Here is a 25,665-nt window from a genome sequence, read left to right as displayed (position 1 = left end):
TACCGCCACCCACCCCCCAGCCATGAGGCACCGGCGGACTACAACTCCCATCATCCCCCGCGCGGCCCCGCCGGGCGCGGAGGCGGCTCTTGCGCTCGCGAGGCACTCTGGGAGTTGGAGTCCCCCAGCGGGCGGGGAGCGCTGCCTTCTGATTGGCTGACAACGCGGGTAGGGCGGGGGCGAGGAGGCGGGAGCCAATGGTGACGAAGGAAACGTGAGTGACGGCTCGCTGAGCCAATGGGAAAGAGGAAGGGCGGGCGGGCGGGAGAAAGCGCGCGGGTTGGAAGGCGCGGGAGCGATGGCGGCGGCGCTGAGGTGAGGGAGCGGGGTCGGGACGGGGGGAGCGGGGTCAGGAGGGGGTCGGGGGGTCCCACGGGTGAGGTTTGGGTGCCGTGTGGGGACCCAGGGCCTGGGGGAGGGAAGGGGGGGTGCGGGTGTCAGGGCCTGGTGCGGGGCTGAGCGGGCTGGGGGCGTGGGGTGGCTGTGAGGGAGAGGGGGGTCGCTAGGCCCTGGGGTGTGAGGGGTGTGAGGGCTCTGGGCCGGGGTTTGGAGCTGTGCTGAGGTGCTCCGAGCGGTATTTAAACCTCTGGAGGTTGGGTGGGGGAGCGGGGGGGGTGAGGGAAGGTCCTGGGGAGGGGGTTCTGGGGCACCGGGGGGGCTTTGGATGAGTCCTTGGGGAAGGTGTGGGTGCTGAGGTAAGGGGCTGGTGTGTCCCAGGAGGGCTCAGGGTTGGTGTAAACCTGAAGTGTGGGGGCTGGTGGGGTGCTGGGGGTTTTGGGGAGGGGTTTTGTGGGTGTCTGGGGTGGGGGCAGTGCAGGGAGATGCCCACGGGAGCCGTGGGTTGGTAGTGCAAGGTGTAAGCGTTGGTCCCACACACAGAGACCTTGGCAGTTTGTCCCTCTCCTACCTTCTCCCTCCCCCCTGCACCTGATATCTTATCTCCCAGGTTTCCTGCGGGCTCCTCGGTTTTCCCCTCTGCTTCCCAAGCATTTTTTTGACCTTCCCTCCCCCCCTGCCAGCTCTGCTCTGGGCTGAGGTTCTGCAGCTCCAACCGCTCAGCTGCCTGGCTCCATCCTCTGCCACTCCTTGGGGTGTTCCTGACCGGTCACCTCTTCTTCCCTTCACCCAGCAACACCCTGACACGGGCAGGTGGGGAGAAATTTCCCCCTCCTGGCAGATTAATGAATGATTTCTGATGATTTCCAGCAGTCAATCAGCATTTATGATCAGTCCTCTGTGGTGTGAGTGTTTGTTGTGGCTCCTCTTGGGCACAGGATGTTTACTCTGGGGCTGCACATCAGGGAAAAGGGAACATTGGGCAATCATTACCTCAGGCTGGCAGAGAGGGGACAAAAAGTTTGGGTTTATTTAGTTTCTTTTTACTGGAGAGCTAATCCAAGGTGTGAAAAAATGTGTCCTTGCAGGCACTCTGGTGAGGAGATGGCAGCTGTCACCCCACAGAAAAGGAGCTGGAGCTCTGCTGACCCTGAGGGGTATGTTCCCTGCTCCCAGGTTCTGCTTTCCTCATGAAAACACCTTCCTTGCTGTGCCTGGAATAAAACAACTGCTTAAAATCTTGGAGAAATTTAATGAAAAGTGAAAAAAAAAAAAAAGTTAAGCACAAACTGCCTCAGAACCATCTTCTTTTTCAGTCACTTGAAACCTTTTTTGAATTGTGGCAGGATCCCTGCACAGGGATAGGTCACAGAGCCAACAGGAACCTAAAAAAAGCCCCAAACATTAAACATTTAGAAACTTTTAACACTCCTGATCTTCACATTTCTTTGTGGTAAAGCCTCAGCCTTTCCCATCTGGAAAGAGCACAGAAATGCCATGCCAATCACCAGTACAGTTTTATTTGGAAAAATGGTTTTATTGTTCTGTACACCTCAAAAATGACTTTTTTTTTTTTTCCCTCCCTAAATCTAGTGAAGGAGAAGCCCCAAAAAGCTGAGCTTTACCCCCAAAAGACCAGTGTGCTCCTCCTCCTGCCCTGGCTTCCATCTGCACTCCTGTTTCTCCTGCTGGTCCTCTGCTTCCCCCCAAAAATAAAAACTGGGGGAAGAAGCTAGGAATAAAACTTTTCCCCCAGAATAATTCCTCGGGTGGGGGCAGCCTGAGAGTGAAGTTTAATTTGTGAAATCAGAAGGACAAATTCCTCAGGTGCAGTGGAACTGATCCCTGAGGGAACCCCTTGCTGCCCCCTTTGCCAAATCATCTTGTGCCCTCAGCCCTTCCTCATGCTCCTGCCATCTCTCCTCTTTTTCTCTTTTTTCTCCTCTTTTTTCTCCTCTTTTTTCTCCTCTTTTTTCTCCTCTTTTTCTCCTCTTTTTCTCCTCTCTTTTTCTCCTCTCTTTTTCTCCTCTCTTTTTCTCCTCTTTTTTCTCCTCTTTTTTCTCCTCTTTTTTCCTCCTCTTTTTTCCTCCTCTTTTTTCCTCCTCTTTTTTCCTCCTCTTTTTTCCTCCTCTTTTTTCCTCCTCTCTTCTCCTCCTCTCTTCTCCTCCTCTCTTCTCCTCCTCTCTTCTCCTCCTCTCTTCTCCTCCTCTCTTCTCCTCCTCTCTTCTCCTCCTCTCTTCTCCTCCTCTCTTCTCCTCCTCTCTTCTCCTCCTCTCTTCTCCTCCTCTCTTCTCCTCCTCTCTTCTCCTCCTCTCTTCTCCTCCTCTCTTCTCCTCCTCTCTTCTCCTCCTCTCTTCTCCTCCTCTCTTCTCCTCCTCTCTTCTCCTCCTCTCTTCTCCTCCTCTCTTCTCCTCCTCTCTTCTCCTCCTCTCTTCTCCTCCTCTCTTCTCCTCCTCTCTTCTCCTCCTCTCTTCTCCTCCTCTCTTCTCCTCCTCTCTTCTCCTCCTCTCTTCTCCTCCTCTCTTCTCCTCCTCTCTTCTCCTCCTTTACCACCCTCAGGTCCTCCAAAATCCTTTCTTTCTTTCCTCCCCTTTCTTTCTTTCCTCCCCTTTCTTTCTTCCTCTCCTCGTCCACATTTTCCCTCCCTGCCTCAATCAGGATGAGCACTGCTCCCACCAGCACCATTCCAGAGAGGAGGAAGAGGAGGAGGACTCTGGTTCCCAGGGGCTCCAACAAATTCAGGCATAAGAGGGAAAAAAAAAAAAAACCCAAACCAAACAGATTTGGTGTTTGAAAAACCAACCCTGTGGCAAAATGTCTGTTAGCCCTCTGGATATTTGTTATGTTTTGAGCTTCAGGGCCAGATAACAGCCTGAAAATTGTTGTTATTTAAGTCAAACCAGGAACAAAAAGGTTTCAGGAACCCAAGTGATGCTTTGCTCCCTCATTATTTTTTGGCAGCTCCTCCTCAGCCTTTGAGACTCCGATGAAGAGAAGAGCAACCAGCTCCCCCCCAGCTCCTCAGCTCCAAGGCTCCCCCAAATCCAGCCAGGAAGTGAAGGAAAATCAGCCCCCCCTGGGGAAGCTGGGAGCCTGCAGGATGTTGGATATCTCCCCCCTCCAGGCAGCCAGGGTGCCTGCAGCTGAGCAGAGGGGATCCCCTAGGAAAGCATCCCCCACTCCTGCCTCCTCCTACAGGCACCTGGTGCCTCCTGAGTCTTTTTATGGCAAGGGAAAAACTTACCTGACACCTCTGGAGAGGAAAGAGCTGAAGGAGAACCTGCCCTGGGGGGAGAGGAGGAGGGCTGAGCCTCTCCCAGCTGCCAGCAGGAGGGAGAAGGGGAACAGGAGCACCAAGCTGAGCAAGCAGAGGAGCAGCTCCAAACATGGCAAAACTCTCCCCAAAACGCTGAAGAAGGCCAAGGGAGAGGTGCCAGGGACCAAGGGCAGCCTGGAGAAAGAGAATGGGAGCTGCCTGGTTAAGAAGAAGATGGATTCCCCCTTCAGGGTCCTCAGCATGACAGTCAAACCTGCCCTGAAGCTCCAGCTGGGAGCAGCTTTCTTTTCTGCCAGGAAAAAATCTCACTCCAAAAAACCTCCCGGAGACCCCCGAGCTGCCCAGGATCTCCCCAGAGCTCAGCAGGAAAACCCCCAGCCCAGGAGCACAAAGCTGGACCCAGCTGGGAGAAGCAAAGCCCTGGAGGCAGGTGGCATCTTGAGGAGCATCCCCCTGCCTCAGAAGAAGGAAGAGGAGGAGGGGAAGGACTTGCCAAGCTCTGCAGGAAAACGTTTGATGTGTGAAGGGAAAACAGCCCCCCAGCAAAGCAGCAGCACCTCTGAGCCTGCAGGAGGAGGGTCCTGCAGAGAGCAAGGGGTGAGTAGAGGGGGGAGCAGGAGCCTGGAGGTGTCCTGGTGACCTGGGCACAGCTCTGGTGATTCAGGTACCTCGGGGGCTTCAGAGAATCATGGGCTGGGTTGGAAGGGACCTCAGAGCTCATCAAGTCCAACCCTTGCTCCACTCCCCCCGTGGTTCCCAGCCCATGGCACTGAGTGCCACATCCAGGCTCTTTTGAAATATCTCCAGGGATGGAGAATCCACCCCTTCCCTGGGCAGCCCATTCCAATGCCTCATCACCCTCTCTGCAAAGAATTCTTTCCTAATATCCAACCTAAACCTCCCCTGGCAGAGCTTCAGCTCTGCCAGGGGAGGTTTAGGTTGGCTATTAGGAAAAAATTCTTTAGTCTGTGCCCTCTTATCCTACTGATATCTGCCCAACCCCCCCCTGGCTCCAACCTCCTTTCAGGGAGTTGGAGAGAGTGATGAGGTCTCCCCTGAGCCTCCTCTTCTCCAGCCTCAACACCCCCAGCCCCCTCAGCCTCTCCTCATAGGATCAGGGCTTGGCCCTGGGAAAGCTTCCACACATCCAATTCCTGCCCAATAAAAGGGGGAGAAGCTCCAGGCAGAGCTTGTCAGTGTCACTGCCTGTCACCAGGTGTCTGTGGCACTGACACGTTCCACGTGAGATGTGGCAGGAAGGGCTGGGGACAGAATCTGTGCCCCTTTGTGTTCTCCTGGGGAAGGAAGGTTTTAAAGGAATGGCAAAAGTTTTTAAAGGCCTGGCTTGGATGGGGCTCTGAGCAACCTCCTCTGGAATCCCAGACTGGTCTGGGGGGGAAGGGACCTTCAGCCCCTCCCAACCCTGAACAGGAGCTGAGCAGGAATAAAAGAATGAGAACCCTGAATCTGGGGCTAAAAACCCCTATTTGGGGCTAAAAAGGCTTTGATTGGAGGGGGGAGGAGCAGGGATGTGGGGTCCCAGAGCCTGGGGGAGCATCAGCCCTTCCAGCAGCTGCCATACAGCCAGGGGATCCCAGAGCCAGGGGATCCCAGAGGGGTTTGGGTGGGAAGGGACCCTAAAGATCATCGAGATCCAACCCAAACCATGGCCAGGGACCCCTCCCCCAGCCCAGGGGGCTCCAAGCCCCATCCAACCTGGGCTGAGACACTGCCAGGGATGGGGCAGCCACAGCTTCCTTGGGCAACCTGGGCAACCAGGGGCTCAGCACCCTCACCCCAAGCAATTTCTCCCTCCCATCTCAGCCCCAGCTCCCCTCTCCCAGCTCCAAACCCTTCCCCCTTGTCCTATCCCACTCCAGCCCAGCCAGGACATCACCTTATTCCAGGCCACCACTAACCCATGTCCCACACCTGAGAATCACAGAATGCTCATGGCTGGAAAGGACCTCTGAGATCACCAAGTCCAACCAAACAATTTCTCCCTCCCTCCCTCCCTGCCCAAGATCTCCTCTCCATCTCCCCTCTCCCAGCTGCAAACCCTTCCCCCTCATCTCATCCCATCCCTCCAGGCCCTTCTCCAAAGTGAAGGATCAGAAGGAATTTTTCTCTCTTGCCCCCTTAGCACCAGACACTCCTGGTGAGGAAAAACAAAAAAAACCCAAACCAACCCCAAACCCAAACCAAAACCCAAACCAAACCCCAAAACCAAAACCAAACCAACCCAAACCCAAGCCAAACCAAACCAACCCCAAACCCAACCCCAAACCGAAACCCAAACCCAAGCCAAACCAAACCCCAAAACCAAAACCAAACCAACCCAAACTCAAACCCAAAACCAAGCCAAACCAAACCAAACCCCAGAACCAAAACCAAACCCAAGCCAAACCCAACCAAACCCCAAAACCAAAACCAAACCAAACCAAACCCAAACCCAAAACTAAAGCCAAACCCAAGCCAAACCAAACCAAACCCCAAAACCAAACCAAACCAAACCAAAACCAAACCCAAACCCAAACCAAACCAAACCAAACCACAAAACCAAAACCAAACCAAACCAAACCCAAACCCAAACCAAACCAAACCCAAACCAAACAATACAATAATAAAAAAAAAAAGTCATTTGGCAGCAGTTTGGGTTTGAGCCTCCTTGCTTTCTCCTGCAGATGTTTTTAGCACCTTTGGTGGTTGCCAAGAAGCACTTCCCAGCAGCCAGACCTTGCTCTGATGTTTGGGGTTTGCCAGGTTTTGGGGTTTTCCAGGGAATTCTCTGGCTTGGGGGATTCTCCCCCCTGGGAGAGGGCAGCAGGGGGGGTGGAAACCAGAACAAAATCAAACCAGAAAGGATCCTGAAAGGTAGAGGAAGAAAAAAATAATAAAAAAAAAAAGGTAGAGTTTGGATTCTGGGAGTGTTTTAGGGTGAAAGAACGAGGGGGTAGATAAGAGGGAGATGGCTTAAGAAATAATTAAACATCTGGAGAAGTGGTTGGAGTGCTAATTACTGCTCTTGGACTAATTGAAGGGATTCCTGAGGCAGTGTGACACAGCAGTGACTGTGGAGAGGCTCAGGACTGCAAGGGAGGGGCTGATGTCCAGGGATTTGGATTTATAATGTACAGATATTTTTATATATATATATTTATATCTATATTTAATATATATATATATAGATAATATTTGGTCCTTCTCACCCTTCAGTGTCCTTCTACCTCCTCCTCAGGAGGAACCACTTGAGCAGGGGTCCTTACTCATCAGGGTTTGATCTGTTTAATCAATATTTTAAAAATAATTATCTTATTTTTAACAGTGGTTTCATCCTTTTAATAATTTTTAATAATAATTTTATCTTAGAATTCTATCTTTCAAAATATTTTTATCTCTGTATAATTTTATTTTCTTTCATCATTATCAATTTATATTAATATTTTTCTTTTTATCTTTTTATAATTATGTAACATTTTAAATCAGTATTTTATCCTTTTTATCAGTGTTTTATCTTTTTTTTGTAATTACTGTCTTTAATTATAATTTTCTTTTTATGTCATATTTTTATTTTATTAATATTTTTACCAGTTTTATTTTTATAATTATATTTTATAAGCTTATAATTATTTTAGTAATTTTTATTATTTTATTTTTATAATTATTTTATCTGTTTGCCAGTATTTATCAGTATTTTTATCAGCATTTTTTATTGGCATTTTATCTTTTTTTATCACTATTTTATCTCTTTTCATACTATTTTATCTTTTTTTATCACTATTTTATTTTTTTATCACTACTTTATCTTTTTTATCACTATTTTATCATTTTAATCACTCTCTTATCCTTTTTTATCTGTATTTTATCCTTTTTTGTCAGCACTTTATCCTTTTTTATCACTATCTTATAATTTTTATCACTACTTTATCTTTTTTATCACTATTTTATCTTTTTCATCATTATTTTATATTTTTTATCAGCCTTTTATCCTTTTTTATAACTGTTTTATCTTTTTTATCACTGTTTTATCTTTTTTATCACTGATTTATCTTTTTTATCACTGATTTATCTTTTTTACCTCTATTTTATACTTTTCTATCACTATTTTATCCTTCTCTATCAGTATTTTTTAATCAGTATTTTATCCTTTTTTTATCAGTATTTAATCCTTTTTTTAACATTATTTTATTTTTTATCAGCATTTTATTCTTTTATCACTATTTTATTCTTTTTATCACAATTTTATCCTTTTTATCACTATTTTATCCTTTTTATCACTATTTTATGCTTTTTATCACTATTTAATCCTTTCTTATCACTACTTAATCCTTTTTTATCATTATTTTATTTTTTATCAGCATTTTATTCTTTTATCACTATTTTATCCTTTTTATCACTATTTTATGCTTTTTATCACTGTTTAATCCTTTCTTATCACTACTTAATCCTTTTTTATCACTACTTAATCCTTTTTTATCATTATTTTATTTTTTATCAGCATTTTATTCTTTTATCACTATTTTATTCTTTTTATCACTATTTTATCCTTTTTATCACTATTTTATCCTTTTTATCACTATTTTATCCTTTTTATCACTATTTTATCCTTTTTATCACTACTTAATCCTTTTTTATCACTATTTAATCCTTTTTTACCACCATTTTATCCTTTTTTACCACCATTTATCCTTTTTTACCACCGTTTCATCCTTTTTTCCCCACTATTTCCTCTTTTTTCATTCCTATTTCTCCCTTTCCTTCCCCCCAGCTCCTTGCCCTGCCCTGGGGGTTTGGAATCCCAGCAGCTCCAGCCCTTTCTGCTCCCCTAAAATCCAATCCCTGTGTTTTTCCTTCCCAGGCTGCAGAATTCCCCTCTCCATCCCCTGGCTCCCAGGACCCCCCTCTGAAAACCCAAGGTAAGCCTGGCCTCTCATTTTTATTAAAATTCTAGGGGAAAAAAAAAAAAAAATATCCCTTTTCCATCATTTTTTCCCCCCCCCTCCTCCTCCAACCCCTTCCCTTATCCCAGCCCTTCCCCACTGATTTATCTCCTGCTTTTCCTGGGAGGATGGAACTGAAACCTCTCCTCACCCTCATTCTTTCACTTTTTTTTTTTTTTTTTTTTTTTTAATTTAATTGCTGAGCAATTATTTTTTAATTTAATTCCTGACTTTTCTGCTGGGTTGGTTCCTCCATGGCTCTCCCAGCACTCAGGGATTTCCAGATGTCAGGAGCACTGAGCACACACAAAATTCACACCAAGTTTGGGTGGGTTTCAGGTGGGCAATAACCCAGAGGTTCTACAGGCAGCTGCTGCCCTGAGACCTCTTATTTTTTGACCCCTAACTCACATTTTTTGAGCCCCATCACTTATTCTGTAAATTCCATCTCATTTCTTGAGCCTCACCTCTTATTTTTTAATCCCCATCTCATTTCTTGAGCCCCATCTCTTATTTTATAAACTCCATCTCATTTCTTGAGCCCTGCCTCTTATTTTTTGACCCCTAACTCTCATTTCTTGAGCCCCATCTCTTATTTTATAAACTCCATCTCATTCTTGAGCCCTACCTCTTATTTTTTGTTCCCTATCTCTTATTTCTTGGGCCCCATCTCTTATTTTGTAAATTCCATTTCTTCAGCCCCATCTCTTAACTTTTAATCCCCACCTCTTGTTTCTTGAGCCCCATCTCTTATTTTATAAACTCCATCTCATTCTTGAGCCCTGCCTCTTTTTTTTTGATCCCTATCTCTTATTTCTTGAGCCCCATCTCTTATTTTGTGAATTCCATCTCATTTCTTGAGCCTCACCTCTTATTTTTTGATCCCCATCTCATTTCTTGAGCCCCATCTCTTATTTTATAAGCTCCATCTCATTCCTGAGCCCTGCCTCTTATTTTTTGATTCCTATCTCTCATTTCTTGAGCCCCATCTCTTATTTTGTGAATTCCATCTCATTTCTTGAGCCCCATCTCTTATTTTATAAACTCCATCTCATTTCTTGAGCCTCACCTCTTATTTTTTGACCCCTAACTCTCATTTCTTGAGCCCCATCTCTTATTTTTTAATCCCCATCTCATTTCTTGAGCCCTGCCTCTTATTTTTTGACCCCTAACTCTCATTTCTTGAGCCCCATCTCTTATTCTGTAAATTCCATCTCATTTCTTGAGCCTCACCTCTTATTTTTTAATCCCCATCTCATTTCTTGAGCCCCATCTCTTATTTTATAAACTCCATCTGATTTCTTGAGCCCTACCTCTTATTTTTTGATCCCTATCTCTTATTTCTTGGGCCCCATCTCTTATTTTGTAAATTCCATTTCTTCAGCCCCATCTCTTAACTTTTAATCCCCACCTCTTGTTTCTTGAGCCCCATCTCTTATTTTATAAACTCCATCTCATTTCTTGAGCCCTGCCTCTTTTTTTTTTGACCCCTAACTCTCATTTCTTGAGCCCCATCTCTTATTTTGTAAATTCCATTTCTTCAGCCCCATCTCTTAATTTTTAACCCCCATCTCTTGTTTCTTGAGCCCCATCTCTTATTTTGTGAATTCCATCTCATTTCTTGAGCCCTGCCTCTTTTTTTTTTGATCCCTATCTCTCATTTCTTGAGCCCCATCTCTTATTCTGTAAATTCCATCTCATTTCTTGAGCCCTACCTCTTATTTTTTAATCCCCATCTCATTTCTTGAGCCCCATCTCTTATTTTATAAACTCCATCTGATTTCTTGAGCCCTGCCTCTTATTTTTTGATCCCTATCTCTCATTTCTTGAGCCCCATCTCTTATTTTGTGGATTCCATCTCATTTCTTGAGCCTCACCTCTTAACTTTTAATCCCCATCTCATTTCTTGAGCCCCATCTCTTATTTTATAAACTCCATCTCATTCTTGAGCCCTGTCTCTTATTTTTTGATCCCTATCTCTTATTTCTTGGGCCCCATCTCTTATTTTGTAAATTCCATTTCTTCAGCCCCATCTCTTAACTTTTAACCCCCATCTCTTGTTTCTTGGGCTTCATCTCTTATTTTATAAACTCCATCTCATTTCTTGAGCCTCACCTCTTAACTTTTAATCCCCATCTCATTTCTTGAGCCCCATCTCTTATTTTATAAACTCCATCTCATTTCTTGAGCCCTGCCTCTTATTTTTTGACCCCTATCTCTCATTTCTTGAGCCCCATCTCTTATTTTGTGAATTCCATCTCATTTCTTGAGCCTCACCTCTTATTTTTTGATCCCCATCTCATTTCTTGAGCCCCATCTCTTATTTTATAAACTCCATCTCATTTCTTGAGTCCCACCTCTTAACTTTTAATCCCCATCTCTCATTTCTTGAGCCCCATCTCTTTATTTTTGAGATCTCTCTCATTTTTTTATCACTACCTCTTATTTTTGTTCTCCTAGCTTTTTATTTTTGAGCCCCATCTCATTTTGGAGCCCCATCTCTCATTAATCCCCATCTCTTTATTTTTTGAGCCCCATCTCTCATTTCTTGAGCCCCATCTCTTTTTTTTTGAGATCTCTCATTTTCTTATCACTACCTCTTATTTTTGTTCTCCTAGCTTTTTATTTTTGAGCCCCATCTCATTTCTTCAGCCCCACCTCTTAACTTTTAATCCCCATCTCTCATTTCTTGAGCCCCATCTTTTTATTTTTGAGAACTCTCTCTCATTTTTTTATCACTACCTTTTATTTTTGGTCCCCTAGCTTTTTATTTTTAATCCCCATCTCATTTCTTGACCCCCATCTCTCATTAATCCCTGTATCTTTATTTTTTTGAGCCCCATTTCTTTATTTTTGAGAACTCTTTCATTTTCTTATCACTACCTCTTATTTTTGTTCTAGCTTTTTATTTTTGAGCCCCATCTCATTTCTTGAGCTCCATCTCTTTATTTTTGAGATCTCTCTCATTTTTTTATCACAACTTCTTTTGTTTGTTCCCCTGGCTTTTTATTTTTGAGCCCCATCTCATTTTGGGGCCCTATCTCTTATTTTTTAATCCCCATCTCTCATTTCTTGAGCCCCATCTCTCATTAATCACCATCTCTTTATTTTTTGAGCCCTATCTCTCATTGAGCCCCATCTCTTGATTTTTGATCTCTCTTATTTTTTTACCACTACCCTTATTTTTGTTCTAGCTTTTTATTTTTGAGCCCCACCTCATTTTGTGGCCCTTCCTCTTATTTTTTAATCCCCATCTCTCATTTCTTGAGCCCCATCTCTTGATTTTTGAGAGACCTCTTATTTTTTTATCACAACCTCTTATTTTTGTTCCCCTAGCTTTTTATTTTTGAGCCCCATCTCTTATTTTTGGGCCCCACCTTTTATTTTTGAGCAGTATCTCTTTTTTTTTTTTTTTTTTTGAGCCCTGTCTCTTTATTTTTTGAGCCCTGCCACTCCTTTTGCTTGTTGCTTCCCCTTATTTCACCTGGTGAGTTTGGGCCCATTTGCAAGGCAAAGCTTTTTAAGCAGAGCCCTGAGCTGTGTGCTCTCTGTTTACTCTTTTACTCCTGGTGGTCACCAAGGAAACTCCACTCTGTTTGGCAGTGAATTATTCACAATATTTATTTGAATCTATTTTGGTTTTTTTTTTTTTCCCCCCTGGCCATCTTTGCCCCCTTTTCTTAACGTTTGGTTTACAGGGCCCATCTTTCCACAAGGGAAATTTCAGTTAATGGGTTCCTTCAGTCCCTCTTGGCCATCACCAGTGGCACTAACAGGAAAATGTCTTGTTTTAGTCTGATTTTATCAAGGCAAAACACTGCCTTGGCCTCTACCTGCTGCCTCATCTCCCAAGTATGCACTGCCCTGTGCCAGCATGTTTGCACAAAGCTGACCTCATCTTGTTATTTTTTTTTTGCCTAATTTCCTGCTTTCTCAGGTTGTTTTTTTTTTTTTCCCCTTTTTAAAAATAGGCAGCAGGCAGTCTTCCCAGCAGCCCTGGCTTGATTCAGCCCTGAACTGAGCCTGAAAAGGTTTTAATTTATCTTTATTATTTCTATCTTTCCCCAGCTGGGGAAGTTCTTACCACCCTTGTGTCTTAACTGCCCTGATTTCATCCATCTCCTCACACCCAGTCCTTGAGGACTCAACTAAAAAGGCACTCAGTGTTCTCTCAGCTGCTTTTACTCCTCCTCCTCTTTTGGGGACAGAATCTTCTGGTTTTCCCCTTTGCTTTCCTGGTCCTGTGGCCTCTCCCCAGGCTGAGCTCACCCCTCTGCTCTGCCCTCCCTTGCTTCCTATTCCCTCCTGGGATCAAGAGCCCTGATTTACCCAGCTTTGCCTTTTTTCTCCCTTTCTCTCTGCCACATCTGCTCTTAATTTATTTCTTGAACCAGCACTCCTGAACCTTTTTTTTTTTTTTCTTCCCCCCCCCCCCCCCCTTTTTTTTTTTCTTCTTTCTTCACTTGGGGACTTTTTTCTCCACTTTTGGAGTTCTGTTTCCTTGAAGCTCACCCTGTGCCTCCCCCTCTGCTTCCCAGGGATGACACTCTCCCTGCTGCCAGCCACTTCTCTGCCTGCTCTAAAAAAAAACACCCCAAACAACCCCAAACTCCTCAAATTGTGTTTTCCACCTGCTTGCAAAGCTGTTCCCAAATCCTGTCTGGTTTGATTTGCCTGCTGGGGCCTTTCCCAAGAAGTGCCTTGGCCCTCCAAGCTCCTGCATTTCTAGGAAGCTGTGGGCTTTTTCTTGTTGATCAGTGTCATCTTCATGTTCTTTGCCTCCAGCCTCTTAACAAGAGACTTTTTACTGTGTCCTGTTTCCTAGAAACAACCTGGAATGTTATTTTGGAGGAATTTAGGGCCACTCTCCTCCTTCAGCACTTGCTGTTTGCCCAATTCCTAAGAAGTCCTCTTGTCTGTTTCTGAGAGCAGGAAGCAATCTAGAAACCTCAGTTTCTTCACACTCCAGGGGCAAACCTACCCCTGAATTAACAATTTGTTTGCTTTTACTTTGCCAAACTTTCCTGAATCACCCCCAACCTTGCAACATCCATTCCCCAGCTTCCCTGGGGAGGAAGAGCTGCAGGGCCAGGCTGCCTCAGCCAAGACAAAGGAGGATGGAGAAGCCTGTGCTTTGCTTGGTGAGCACCCTTCATTATCACCAGGGGAGATTTCTGCTTCAGAGCCCTGTGCTGGAAGCACCAGCTCCCCTCAGCCTTGTCACCTCAGTGCCTGGGAAGCTGTTGGTGATCCTGAAACTCTTCCACCCTGCAGCAGCAGCACCACCTTCCCAGGGCTCTTCAAATCCTTTGTCTGCAGAGTTCCAGTTTGGTGTCATTTTTTTTTTTTTCTTTTTTCACATCTCAGGGCTGGTTTGAGTTTCTGTTGCTGGTTACCAAGGTGTTCTGCAGCTCCTGAACCTAAATCATTTCTCTCATCTTTTTCAGCATCTCCCCCCAGAGCTGTTGTCTACCCCATATTCAGCTCCCCCCCTGCCACCAGGAAAAGGTGAGTTCACCCTGCCCAGAGCAGAGCCACTCAAATGCTCAGAGGGCTGAGCACCTCCCTGGGAAGCCAGGCTGAGGGCTTGGGGTTGTTCAGCCTGGAGAAGAGGAGGCTCCCAGGTGAGCTCAGAGCAACCTCCCAATATCTGAAGGGGCTCCAAGAAAGCTGGGGGAGGGCTTTGGACACGGGGGGGTAGGGAGAGGACAAGGGAAATGGGTTAAAACTGGAAGAGGGGAGATTGAGGTTGGAGATGAGGAAGAAATTCTTGAATTTGAGGGTGCTGAGCCCCTGGTTGCCCAGGTTGCCCAAGGAAGCTGTGGCTGCCCCATCCCTGGCAGTGTCTCAGCCCAGGTTGGATGGGGCTTGGAGCCCCCTGGGCTGGGGGAGGGGTCCCTGACCATGGCAGGGGGTGGAATTAGGTGACCTTTAGGGTCCCTTCCCCCCCAAACCACTCTGGGATCCCCTGGCTGTATGGCAGCTGCTGGAAGGGGTGATGCTCCCCCAGGCTGTGGGACCCCACATCATCAACTCACAAACTGGGTTGTGTTGGAGATCATCTGATCCCACCCAGAGAGAAATCCCTGGGGCTGGGAGCCCCCTGGGCTGGGGGAGGGGTCCCTGACCACAGTTTGGGTTGGATCTCAATGATCTTTAGGGTCCCTTCCCCCCCAAACCCATTCTATGATTCTGTGATCTCTGCTGACTCCAGGAGTGATCAGCAGTGTCAGATCTGCAGAATCATTTGGGGCTTTTCTTGTAAAAAAATTCAACTGATTCTCAAACCAAAGGCTCAGCTTTCCCCCACTCATTGGGAGGTTTGGGTTTCTTTTTTTTTTTCCCTTCAAAAGAGCAGAAGCAAAGTGGGATTTGTGTTGGTGTGGGAGGGTGTCAGCCCTTGGTTAAGGAAGTAAACATTTGTTTACTGCCTGTAGCTCATTTAACTCCTGAACTTGCACATGTTGAGCTGTTATTACTATTAGTATTAGACTAAAAAAGGAATAAATCTCATTTCATCTAGCAATGAAGTCAGAACATGAGGAACTATTTCAGGACATATTAATCCCCAGGAATGGCCCCGCCTTGGTGGTGTTTGGGCCCTGCAGAGGGATTTTTATTTATTTCTACTACATTTTTACCACCTCTCCCTCTGCATTTGAGGTGTCCCTAACAAGCAGCAACTTTCAGCCTTTCTGTACTGAGTTGATGTGCAGAGACCAGCAGCTGCACTGCTCTGCTGGGCTTTCTGTTCCACTTATTTTATTTTTTTTTTTAAACTGAGAAATTTCAGTGTATCAGCACACTCAGAAGTTTTGATTCAGGTGCTGAAAGCAAGGAGGTGAAACCAAAAGGGGTGAAAAGGATGAAGGGAAGCACCTGCTGCTCCCCCACTCTCCATGCTCCACCTGGGTGGGTGTTTCCTCCCTGGGATGTTTGGTGGGATGGAGCTGGGACACCCCAGGGTTGGAATTTGCTTTTTGCTTCTGTAAAAAAAGTGTGAGCCTTGATGGGACAAGAGGAACTTTTGGCACAAGTCAAGTGGTGCCAGGGGAGGTTTAGGTTGGAGCTGGGGAAGAATTTCTGCCTGGAAAGGGTTGTCAGGGCCTGGCCCAGGCTGCCCAGGGCAGGGCTGGAGTCCCCATCATGCCTGGAGGGGTTTCAGAGAAAGCCCTGGGGATGTGGGGATGAGGGACATGGGGCAGGGGGGGCCCTGGCACTGCTGGGTTAGCTCCTAATCCCTAAAATCTGGATTTTGGAGCATGTGGTGCTTTCCCTGGCAGGGCTGTTTGCCCACCTGGAGATGGGAATGGAGCTGGGAAGGGTCTGGAGAGCAAGGAGAAGGTCTGGAGAGTAAAGAGGAGGGTCTGGAGAATATCAAGAAGGGTGTGGAGAAGTTGTGAGGAGCATCTGAGGGAGCTGTGGGTGCTGATCCTGGAGCAGAGGAGGCTGAGGGGAGACCTTGTGGCTCTCTGCAAGCCCCTGAGAGGAGGTTGGAGCCAGGGGGGGTCGGGCTCTGCTCCCAAGGAACAAGGGATGGGACAAGAGGAACTTTTGGCACAACTCAAGTGGTGCCAGGGGAGGTTTAGGTTGGAGCTGGGGAAGAATTTCTCCCTGGAAAGGGTTGTCAGGGCCTGGCCCAGGCTGCCCAGGGCAGGGCTGGAGTCCCCATCATGCCTGGAAGGGTTTCAGAGCCCTGGAGAAGGGTTGGACTGGATCATTTCAAGGACTTTTCCAAGCAGAAGGGCTCTGTCAGGCTGTGCTTCCAGCCTGGGTACCAGGGCTCCAGCTGCAGAGGTGTTCACAGCTGCAGAGTGTTTCTCCCCTGCCTTCAAGCTCCTGTCCTTAGGGGACATTCCCACAAGATCTTCCAGGTGGGAAGCTCTCACTCCTGTGCACTGAACCCTAACTGGAGCTCAGGAAGAGACCACAACCAATGTGAGAGATTTGGATGGTCCTGAGGAGAAGTTTCCAAAAGAAAACTTCTTCACATAGGAGGAGCTCATCAGCTTCCCCAAGGAGTGCAAATCCCAGGCTGGCTTCCAGTCCATCCCAAGCCCAGGATTTCCACACCTCCCAGGGTCCCACACTTCCCACAGGAGGTGTTTGGAAAGCCACATGGGGGAGCAAAGCAAATACTGCAAACAGATCTGTGGAGAGCCCCTGGCAGGGGGTTACAGTAGCAGGGCAAGTTTGGGAAGGTTTATTTTGGCTCTTTTAGGAGAAACTTGGGAGTGTGTTTGGGTTTTATTTTTCTGTTGACAATGAACTTGGCTGGGGATGCTTCCATTGTGAAGAAAATGCCTCAGGAGGTGGAATCCATGCAGGAGAGGGATGGACAGCTCTGGTTCTGCTGGGGGAAAAGAACTCATCTCCCACCTCAGGGCCACGAGGAAATTAATGGAAGAAATAAGTGAATCAGGAGCACAGAAACCAGGGAGGCAGTGTCACCTCTGGAGTCAAGAGCCCCCAGGGCCTGGGAATCATTTATCAGGAGGAGAATCATAGAGCAGAACCACAGAATGGGTTTGGTTGGACAAGACCTTGAAGGTGATGGAGTCCAACCCTTCCCCAGCCCTGCCCCATGTCCCTCATCCCCACATCCCCAGGGCTTTCTCTGAAACCCCTCCAGGCATGATGGGGACTCCAGCCCTGCCCTGGGCAGCCTGGGCCAGGCCCTGACAACCCTTTCCAGGGAGAAATTCTTCCCCAGCTCCAACCTAAACCTCCCCTGGCACCACTTGACTTGTGCCAAAAGTTCCTCTTCTCCCATCCCTTGTTCCTTGGGAGCAGAGCCCGACCCCCCCTGGCTCCAACCTCCTCTCAGGGGCTTGCAGAGAGCCACAAGGTCTCCCCTCAGCCTCCTCTGCTCCAGGATCAGCACCCACAGCTCCCTCAGATGCTCCTCACAACTTCTCCACACCCTTCTCCATCTTCTCCAGCCCCTCCTCCTCACTCTCCAAACCCTTTTCCTTCTTCTCCAGACCCCTTTCTATGTTCTCCACACCCTTCTTACTCTCTAGACCCTTCATCTTCTCCAGGCCCTTCTCCTTGTTCTCCAGAACCTTCTCCTTGTCCTCCAGACCCTTCTCCATCTTCTCCAGCCCCTCCTCCTTACTCTCCAGACCTTCTCCATCTTCTCCAGCCCCTTCCCCAGCTCCATTCCCTTTCTCTGGACACTCTCCTTTTGTTTGCAGTGATTAATTTTCATCTCTCAAACCCTTTTCAGGACTCAGGCTGCTCTGGATGAACTGACTTCTCCTTTTGGATCCAACCCACCTGGAAAACCATCTCACAGCTCCCAGAAAAACAAGAAGGGCAAAGAGTTGTGCAGGAGCTCTGGAGATCAGATGATCATTGTAAGGTTCCCCATGGGCTGTCCTGGGTCGGGTGGTGGGGGGGAAACAAGAAACAGGAGTAAAAGATTTCCTCAGGTGTCAACTTCAAAGCAACCAAAGTGTGAGGAGTGAATCAGGGCAGTGATGAAGGTGCTCAGCAGCAGAGGAGGACAGGGCAGCAGCTGGGAAATCCACTGTTATGGTTTCCCTGGGATTAACACTTAATTACTTGTTAGATGTGAAAAGAGATTTATGGAATGTAAGATTTCAAATAATCCCCCCCCAAACCACAAGGCAAACCTCCAGAGGGGGAGGGCAGCCAAGCCTGTATGGATGCTGTAGGAGGGAATCTGGCTGAGGAATTTTCCCTTCCCACAGCTCCTTGGTGAGCAGGCTCAGCCCAACCCCACAACCACAGCAAGGAGCAGCAGCCAGGGCAGCCTGGGAGCAGGAACCTGCACCCAGGAGCAGGAATCTGCACCCAGGAGCAAGAATCTGCACCCAGGAGTAAGAATCTATAGACCAGGGGCAGGAATCTGCACCCAGGAGTAAGAACCTATAGACCAGGAGCAGGAACCTGCACCCAGGAGCAGGAATCTACAGGCCAGGGGCAGGAATCTGCCCCCAGGAGCAAGAATCTGCACCCAGGAGCAGGAATCTGGACCCAGGAGTAAGAATCTGTACCCAAGAGCAAGAATCTACAGAATCTACAGCCCAGGAGAAGGAATCTGCACCCAGGAGCAGGAATCTACACCCAGGAGTAAGAATCTATAGACCAGGGGCAGGAATCTGCACAGAGGAGCAGGAATCTGCACCCAGGAGAAGGAATCTGCACCCAGGAGAAGGAACTTGTACCCAGGAGCAGGAATCTGCACCCAGGAGCAAGAATCTATAGACCAGGGGCAGGAATCTGCACCCAGGAGCAAGAATCTGCTCCCAGGAGCAGGAACCTGCACCCAGGAGTAAGAATCTGCACCCAAGAGGAAGAATCTGCACCCAGGAGGAAGAATCTGCACCCAAGAGGAAGAATCTACAGTCCAGGAGGAGGAACTTGTACCCAGGAGCAAGAATCTGCACCCAGGAGCAAGAATCTGCACCCAAGAGGAAGAATCTGCACCCAGGAGGAAGAATCTACAGTCCAGGAGCAAGAATCTGCACCCAGGAGCAAGAATCTACAGACCAGGGGCAGGAATCTGCACCCAGGAGCAAGAATCTATAGACCAGGAACAGTAATCTGCCCCCAGGAATAAGAATCTGCACCCAGGAGCAGGAATCTACAGAATCTACAGCACAGGAGAAGGAATCTGCACCCAGGAGCAGGAATCTGCACCCAGAAGCAAGAGTTAGCACCTAGGAGTAAGAATCTGCACCCAGGAGTAAGAACCAACAGCCCAGGGGCAGATTCCAGGAGCAGGAATCTGCAACCCAGGAGCAGGAATCTACAACCCAGGAGTAAGAATCTGCACCCAGGAGCAGAAATCTGCTCCCAGAAGCAAGAATCTGTACCTAGGAGTAAGAATCTGCACCCAGGAGCAGGAATGTGCCCCCAGAGCTGAGCCCCAGCAGAACTGACTCCACTGCCCCCTGGGTGCCTGATCAGGACCCCCAGTACCCCCCAGCACCCCCAGTTCTCCCCCTGCTGCTGCCCTTGGGTGTGGGGTGGAGGTTCTGGAGCAGGAGGAAAGCAAAGGGAGTGAAGTGCCCCTTCCAGCAGCTCCCCCAGCAGTCATGGGTCAGTAAAACCCTGGTGGTGTGGGCTCAGGGGGGGAGGAGCAGGGCTGCTGGGATCATTCTGGAATTCTCCTCACCCCTTTCTCACCCCTTTGGAGTCTTTTTCATGTTTTCTGCCCAGTCTGAGACAGTCCCCCAGACACCAAGCTCAGCCTGCTGCTCCTCCTGGCAGGGAGCCCCCCAGGAGCTGAGACCCTCCCAGGATGGGACCCCCGTGGGTGCTGGGAACCCAGATGGGGAGATGGGGAACAGAATTTGGCCCCTGTGAGGTCCAAAAATCCCCCAGGGCCTGAGCCAAGTTCTTCCCCAAGCTCCACTCCCAGGAGAGCAGCCTCCTGGCTGCTTCCACAGCTGTTTGATTCCTTCTCCTTCCCCTCCCTCTGTGCTGACAGATGAAATCAAGCTTATTTTTGGATAAATGATGAAAAGGCCAAGTTTGCCTTGATTTATTTTTTGGGGTGTTTCTCTTTTACATTACTTCCTCAGTGAGGGTGTTGCTGCTCTGTCCCTGGGACATTGGTTCTATTCCCTGCCTGATTCCTGCTGCCTAATTCCAAATCATTCCCCAAATAAACACAAGTCCTCCTCCTCTTCCCAAAACCCAAAGGAAAAAACACACCCTGGTTGGTACCAGAACCTTTTCCTTCACCCCAAGAGGGTGACGAGCAGGTTGGGAGCCTCCAGGTGACTCTCTTTGTCCCCAGGATGCAGGTCAGAAGCATTTTGGTGCCATTGTTTGCAAGTCCTGTGGAATGCTCTACACAGCTGCCAGCCCAGAGGATGAAGCCCAACACATCCAGCACCACGAGAGGTTCCTGGAGGGGCTCAGATATGTGGTAAGGAGAGAAAATCATGGAATGGTGCTGGGAAGGGACCTCAAAGGTCACCTAATTCCAACTGGGGACCCCTCCCCCAGCCCAGGGGGCTCCAAGCCCCATCCAACCTGGGCTGAGACACTGCCAGGGATGGGGCAGCCACAGCTTCCTTGGGCAACCTGGGCAACCAGGGGCTCAGCACCCTCACCCCAAGCAATTTCTCCCTCCCATCTCAGCCCCAGCTCCCCTCTCCCAGCTCCAAACCCTTCCCCCTTGTCCTATCCCACTCCAGCCCAGCCAGGACATCACCTTATTCCAGGCCACCACTAACCCATGGCCCACACCTGAGAATCACAGAATGCTCATGGCTGGAAAGGACCTCTGAGATCACCAAGTCCAACCAAACAATTTCTCCCTCCCTCCCTCCCTCCCTCCCTGCCCAAGATCTCCTCTCCATCTCCCCTCTCCCAGCTGCAAACCCTTCCCCCTCGCAGGGTCCCATCCCTCCAGGCCCTTGTCCCAAGTCCCTCCCCAGCTTTCCTGGAGCCCCTTCAGGCACTGGAGCTGACATGGGCCAGGCAGAGCAATGCAGGATGGTGGAGGGAGCCTGAGGAATCCAGAGCTGGAATGTGGTGGTGAGGACCAGAGAGGAGGAGGAGGAGGAGGTGGGAGGCCAAGGAAAGGGGATGGAGCCAAGAAGAGAGGCAGAGGAGGAACTGAGTGAGGAGCAGTGGGGAAGTGAAGAGCAGACAGTGAGGGGAGGCAGTGGAGGTGACTCCTCCATAACCTCCATCCTAAGGGAATCAAACTGCTGTGGGTGGGAAGGGACCTCAAAGCCCCCCCATTGCCCCCCCTGCCATGGTCAGGGACCCCTCCCCCAGCCCAGGGGGCTCCCAGCCCCAGGGATTTCTCTCTGGGTGGGATCAGATGATCTCCAACACAACCCAGTTTGTGAGTTGATGATGTGGGGTCCCACAGCCTGGGGGAGCATCACCCCTTCCAGCAGCTGCCATACAGCCAGGGGATCCCAGAGTGGTTTGGGGAGAAAGGGACCCTAAAGGTCACCTAATTCCAACCCCTGCCATGGTCAGGGACCCCTCCCCCAGCCCAGGGGGCTCCAAGCCCCATCCAACCTGGGCTGAGACACTGCCAGGGATGGGGCAGCCACAGCTTCCTTGGGCAACCTGGGCAACCAGGGGCTCAGCACCCTCAAATTCAAGAATTTCTTCCTCATCTCCAACCTCAGTCTCCCCTCTTCCAGTTTTAACCCATTTCCCTTGTCCTCTCCCTACCCCCCCGTGTCCAAAGCCCTCCCCCAGCTTTCCTGGAGCCTGGAGAAGACACAGGATGGGGAAGGCAGGAGGGGTGGGGGTAGCAGTGTGTGGTATCCAGGTGTTACAATCCCAGCTGTTATTTTGGATTTTGATTGTGAGGAAAAAGCAGCCACTGGTCACAGACATCACAGGGATTTACAGAAATAACAGGCTGTAGGATTTAAGCAGCTTGCAAAGATTTGTTTTAGGGAAAGGAGACAATAACACCACCTTTAAAGGAAAAATAAGTTTACAGGAGGGGAGAATTTACAGAAAGTGGTCACTTTGGGGAGAGAGCTGTTAAGGAAAGGAAAGAAAACAAGAGAGCAATGCAGTTTTATCACTGTCTGCCAGCCCTGGCCTCTGGCTGGAGGGGGTGGGGGGCATAGGTTCTGCTTGGTTGATGTTTTCTGCTTTTCCTTTCCTCCTCTGTTGCTTTCCTGCAGCTGAAGTGGGGAGAGAGAAGGGGGGGGAGTTCATCTTCTCCTTTTCTAGGGGAGTTTTTATACAGCAAAAAGGGTTCTGTCTTCTCATAAATCACTGGCACACAGACTTGCTAAAGATGAGACAGATTTTGCCATCCCAAGAACTTCTCTTTTATTTATTCTTATCTTTCAGTCCTTGTTACCTTGCTGAATTTATTGTCTTTGTCTGGACCATGTACCAGGAGGTGACCTGATCAGCACTCTGATCTTTAGGTGCCTGTCAGGCATGATACAAAACAGAAACTAGTTCAGTTTGGGGTAAAAAGCTGTTAGTTGAGAATATGTTTGGTATATTTTTAAAAGAGCAGAAAAAAATACTGATTGGAGAGACATATTTTGTGTTCTCAAAGTGTTGACATCACCAGGTGGAGACAGCTGCAGGCAAGAAAATAAATTAGCAAGTAATTAATACATATTTCTTTCTAATAAAAAAAATAATGAATAAAAAATGGAAGCTGGGCCATCCCAGCAGCTGTCTGCTCCATCAGCTTGAGAAATGTGTCCTGACTTCCCTCCTGGGAGCTGGAGCACTTCAGCTGACACCTTCCTCTGCCAGAATCCTCCCTGAATCACTTCCCCCTCCCTCTGCCACACCACCAGCTCCTTCCCCTGGGTTGTTTTTTTGGTTTCTGTTTTGATTTTCCCCCCTCCTCTGCTGCAGGGCTGGAAGAAGGAACGGGTGGTGGCAGAGTTCTGGGATGGGAAAATCGTTCTGATCCTTCCCAGTGACCCCAAATATGCTGTCAGGAAGGTGGGTGAAGTTTATTTTGGGGGGAGGGCTGGGTGGGGAGATGAATTTTGTGCTTGGCTCAACTCCCTGGAACTACCTCAGTGTCTCCTCACACATCTCTCACCAACCAGCAAACAGGAGGCTTTGTTTTTTTTTAACCTGGGTGTTCTGGTACCAATTTTGAGAAGCGTTGGTAAAAAGTTTGTTGGGTTTTGTGGTTTGTTTGTTTTTTTTTTTTAATACACAAACCTGTATAAAAATAAAAGTGGGGCTGAGGGGCACCCTGACACCTCCCAACCCTGGTGCTAAGCCTCACCCTCCCTGCTCCTGGTGCTGGCACAACCAGCAGCACCCATCCTCTCCATCCCAAGGAGAGGACTGGGAGGCTCCCAGGAGGTGCAGAGAGGAGTGGGAGCCTGGTTTGGGGTTCCCCATCCACTCCTCCACTCTGCTCTGAAGGAACAGAGCCCTTTTCTGACAAAAGTCCCCCCAGAGGAGGTGGTTGGTGTGAGCTCCTGACAGCCCTTCCTCTGCTTTGCTCTCCCCAGGCTGAAGATGTCAGAGAAATCGTGGACAACGAGCTGGGATTTAAGCAAGTGGCTTTGAGCTGCCCTGCCAAGACCAAAATCTACTTGTTTGTGTCCAATGAGAAGATGATTGTGGGGTGCTTAGTGGCTGAACCCATCAAGCAGGTGGGTGAGAAGGTGCCTGGGCCTCCCCAGGCTGAGCTGCAGGAGGGCTGAGGGGTGAGCTGAGGGTCCTGGTGCTCAGCACCCAGCCAAGAAGGGCAGTGGCAGCAGGAAGGGGGTGACCAGCAGGTCAGAAAGGTTCTGCTGTTCCTCCAGTCTGGCCTGGAGAGGCCCCATCTGGAATTCTGGATCCAGTTCTGGGCTCCCCAGCTCATGGAGGACAAGGAACTGCTGGAGAGTCCGTCCCAGAGCACTGAGATGGTGATGGGACAGGAGCTGGGGGTGTTCAGAGAGGTTATGGGGGAATTTCATAAACGATTCAAAATATCTGAAGGGTGGGTGGCAGGAGGATGGGACCAGAGTCTTCTTGTGGTGTCCAGTGAGAGGACGAGGGGACAGTGGTCACCAACTGGGACACAGGAGCTGCAGCTGGGAAATTAGGGAAAACTTCTTGGCTTTGAGGGTGGCAGAGCCCCAGAATGGGAATCCCAGGGAGGTGGGGGAGTCTCTGGGGAGATTCCAAACCCACCTGGGCACCATCCTGTGCCACCTCTCTGGGTCACCCTGCCCTGGCAGGGGGGTTGGGCTGGCTGTGGTGCTGAGGGCCATGGTGTTTGGGGAAGGGTTGGACCCCCTGATCCTAAAGGCATTTCCCGAGCTGGCTGATCCCATGGTTTGGTGCTGATCCCTGCAGGCTTTCCGGGTGCTGTCGGAGCCAGGAGCTGCTCCCTCCCCAGGCCAGGACGTGCTGCAGAACCACCGGGCCTGGCGCTGCTCCACCAAGGCAGAACCAGCACTCTGTGGGGTCAGCAGGATCTGGGTCTGCAGCCCCAGCCGCAGGAACCGCATCGCCCGGCGCATGGTGGATGTGCTGAGGTGGGAGCTGGGATCATGGGGAAAGGGGCAGGAAACAGGGAGCTGGGATCATGGGGAAAGGGGCAGGAAACAGGGAGATGGGATCATGGGGAAAGGGGCAGGAAACAGGGAGATGGGATCATGGGGAAAGGGGCAGGAAACAGGGAGATGGGGAAAGGGGCAGGAAACAGGGAGCTGGGATCATGGTGGATGTGCTGAGGTGGGAGCTGGGATCATGGGGAAAGGGGCAGGAAACAAGGATCATGGGGGAATGGTCAGGATAGGGAAATGGGGAGATGGGTTCATGGGGGGAATGGTGAGGAAACAGGGAGCTGGGATCATGGGGGATGTGCTGAGCTGGGAGCTGGGATCATGGAGGGAATGGTCAGGGCAGAGAAACAGCTGGGATCAAGGTAGGAATGGTGAAGGTAGGGAAACAGGGAGCTGGGATCATGGTGGGAATGGTGAGGGTAGGGAAATAGGGAGCTGGGATCATGGAATGGTCAGGTAGGACAGGGGGGAGCTGGGACTGTGGTGGATGTGATCAGGTAGGGAAGCAGGGAGCTGGGATCATGGTGGGAATGGTGAGGTCAGGGGAGCAGGGAGCTGGGATCATGGGTATGGTGAGGGTTTGGAAGCAGGGAGCTGGGATCATGGGTATGGTGAGGTTGGGGCAGTCAGGATCATGGGGGATGTGGTCAGGGGAGCAGGGACCTGGGTCCCAGTGGGCATTCCATGGAATGTTGGGTTGGAAGGGACTGGAGGATCATCTGCTCCAACCCCAAGGAGCTGAACTCACCTCCCAACCACTCCTGGGCAGAAACCCCACAGGAACAGAGGGGTTGGGGAGGGGACAGGGCACCCCCGGGGTGTGTTTTGGGGGGGGGGGAACATCCCCAGGGTGTGTTTGGGGGGGGGGGGAGACATCTTGGGGAGGGAGACATCCCCAGGGTGTGTTTTGGGGGGTGGGAGACATCCCTGGGGTGTTTTTTGGGGTGGGGGGAGACATCTCCAGGGTGTTTTTTTTTGGGGGGGGAACATCCCTGGGATGTGTTTTGGGGGGGGGAGACATCTTGGGGGTGTGTTTTGGGGGGGGAGACATCTTGGGGGTGTGTTTGGGGGGGGGAGACATCTTGGGGGTCTGTTTTGGGGTGGG

The 25,665-nt window shown here is 49.3% G+C and overlaps 1 protein-coding gene across 1 annotated transcript in view; it reads left to right on the top strand.

Annotated features, from left to right (window-relative positions):
- The first annotated feature begins 265 nt into the window (after positions 1-265).
- ESCO2 (establishment of sister chromatid cohesion N-acetyltransferase 2) overlaps positions 266-25,665 on the top strand; it is a 26,174-nt gene continuing 774 nt past the window's right edge. The window contains exons 1-10 of the mRNA XM_071742343.1: positions 266-315; positions 1,425-1,493; positions 3,298-4,210; positions 8,472-8,529; positions 14,001-14,061; positions 17,783-17,912; positions 20,327-20,458; positions 22,897-22,986; positions 23,514-23,657; positions 24,349-24,530. Of these exons, the coding sequence (XP_071598444.1) occupies positions 299-315; positions 1,425-1,493; positions 3,298-4,210; positions 8,472-8,529; positions 14,001-14,061; positions 17,783-17,912; positions 20,327-20,458; positions 22,897-22,986; positions 23,514-23,657; positions 24,349-24,530 (1,796 nt within the window). The 5' untranslated portion in view covers positions 266-298. The remainder of the gene's footprint in view (positions 316-1,424; positions 1,494-3,297; positions 4,211-8,471; positions 8,530-14,000; positions 14,062-17,782; positions 17,913-20,326; positions 20,459-22,896; positions 22,987-23,513; positions 23,658-24,348; positions 24,531-25,665) is intronic.

The sequence above is a fragment of the Heliangelus exortis genome, chromosome 3, assembly GCF_036169615.1.
Source record: "Heliangelus exortis chromosome 3, bHelExo1.hap1, whole genome shotgun sequence".
NCBI classification, from domain to species: domain Eukaryota; kingdom Metazoa; phylum Chordata; class Aves; order Apodiformes; family Trochilidae; genus Heliangelus; species Heliangelus exortis.
Note: the sequence above shows the minus strand (reverse complement) of the source record. Positions and strands in the feature narration are given on the sequence as shown.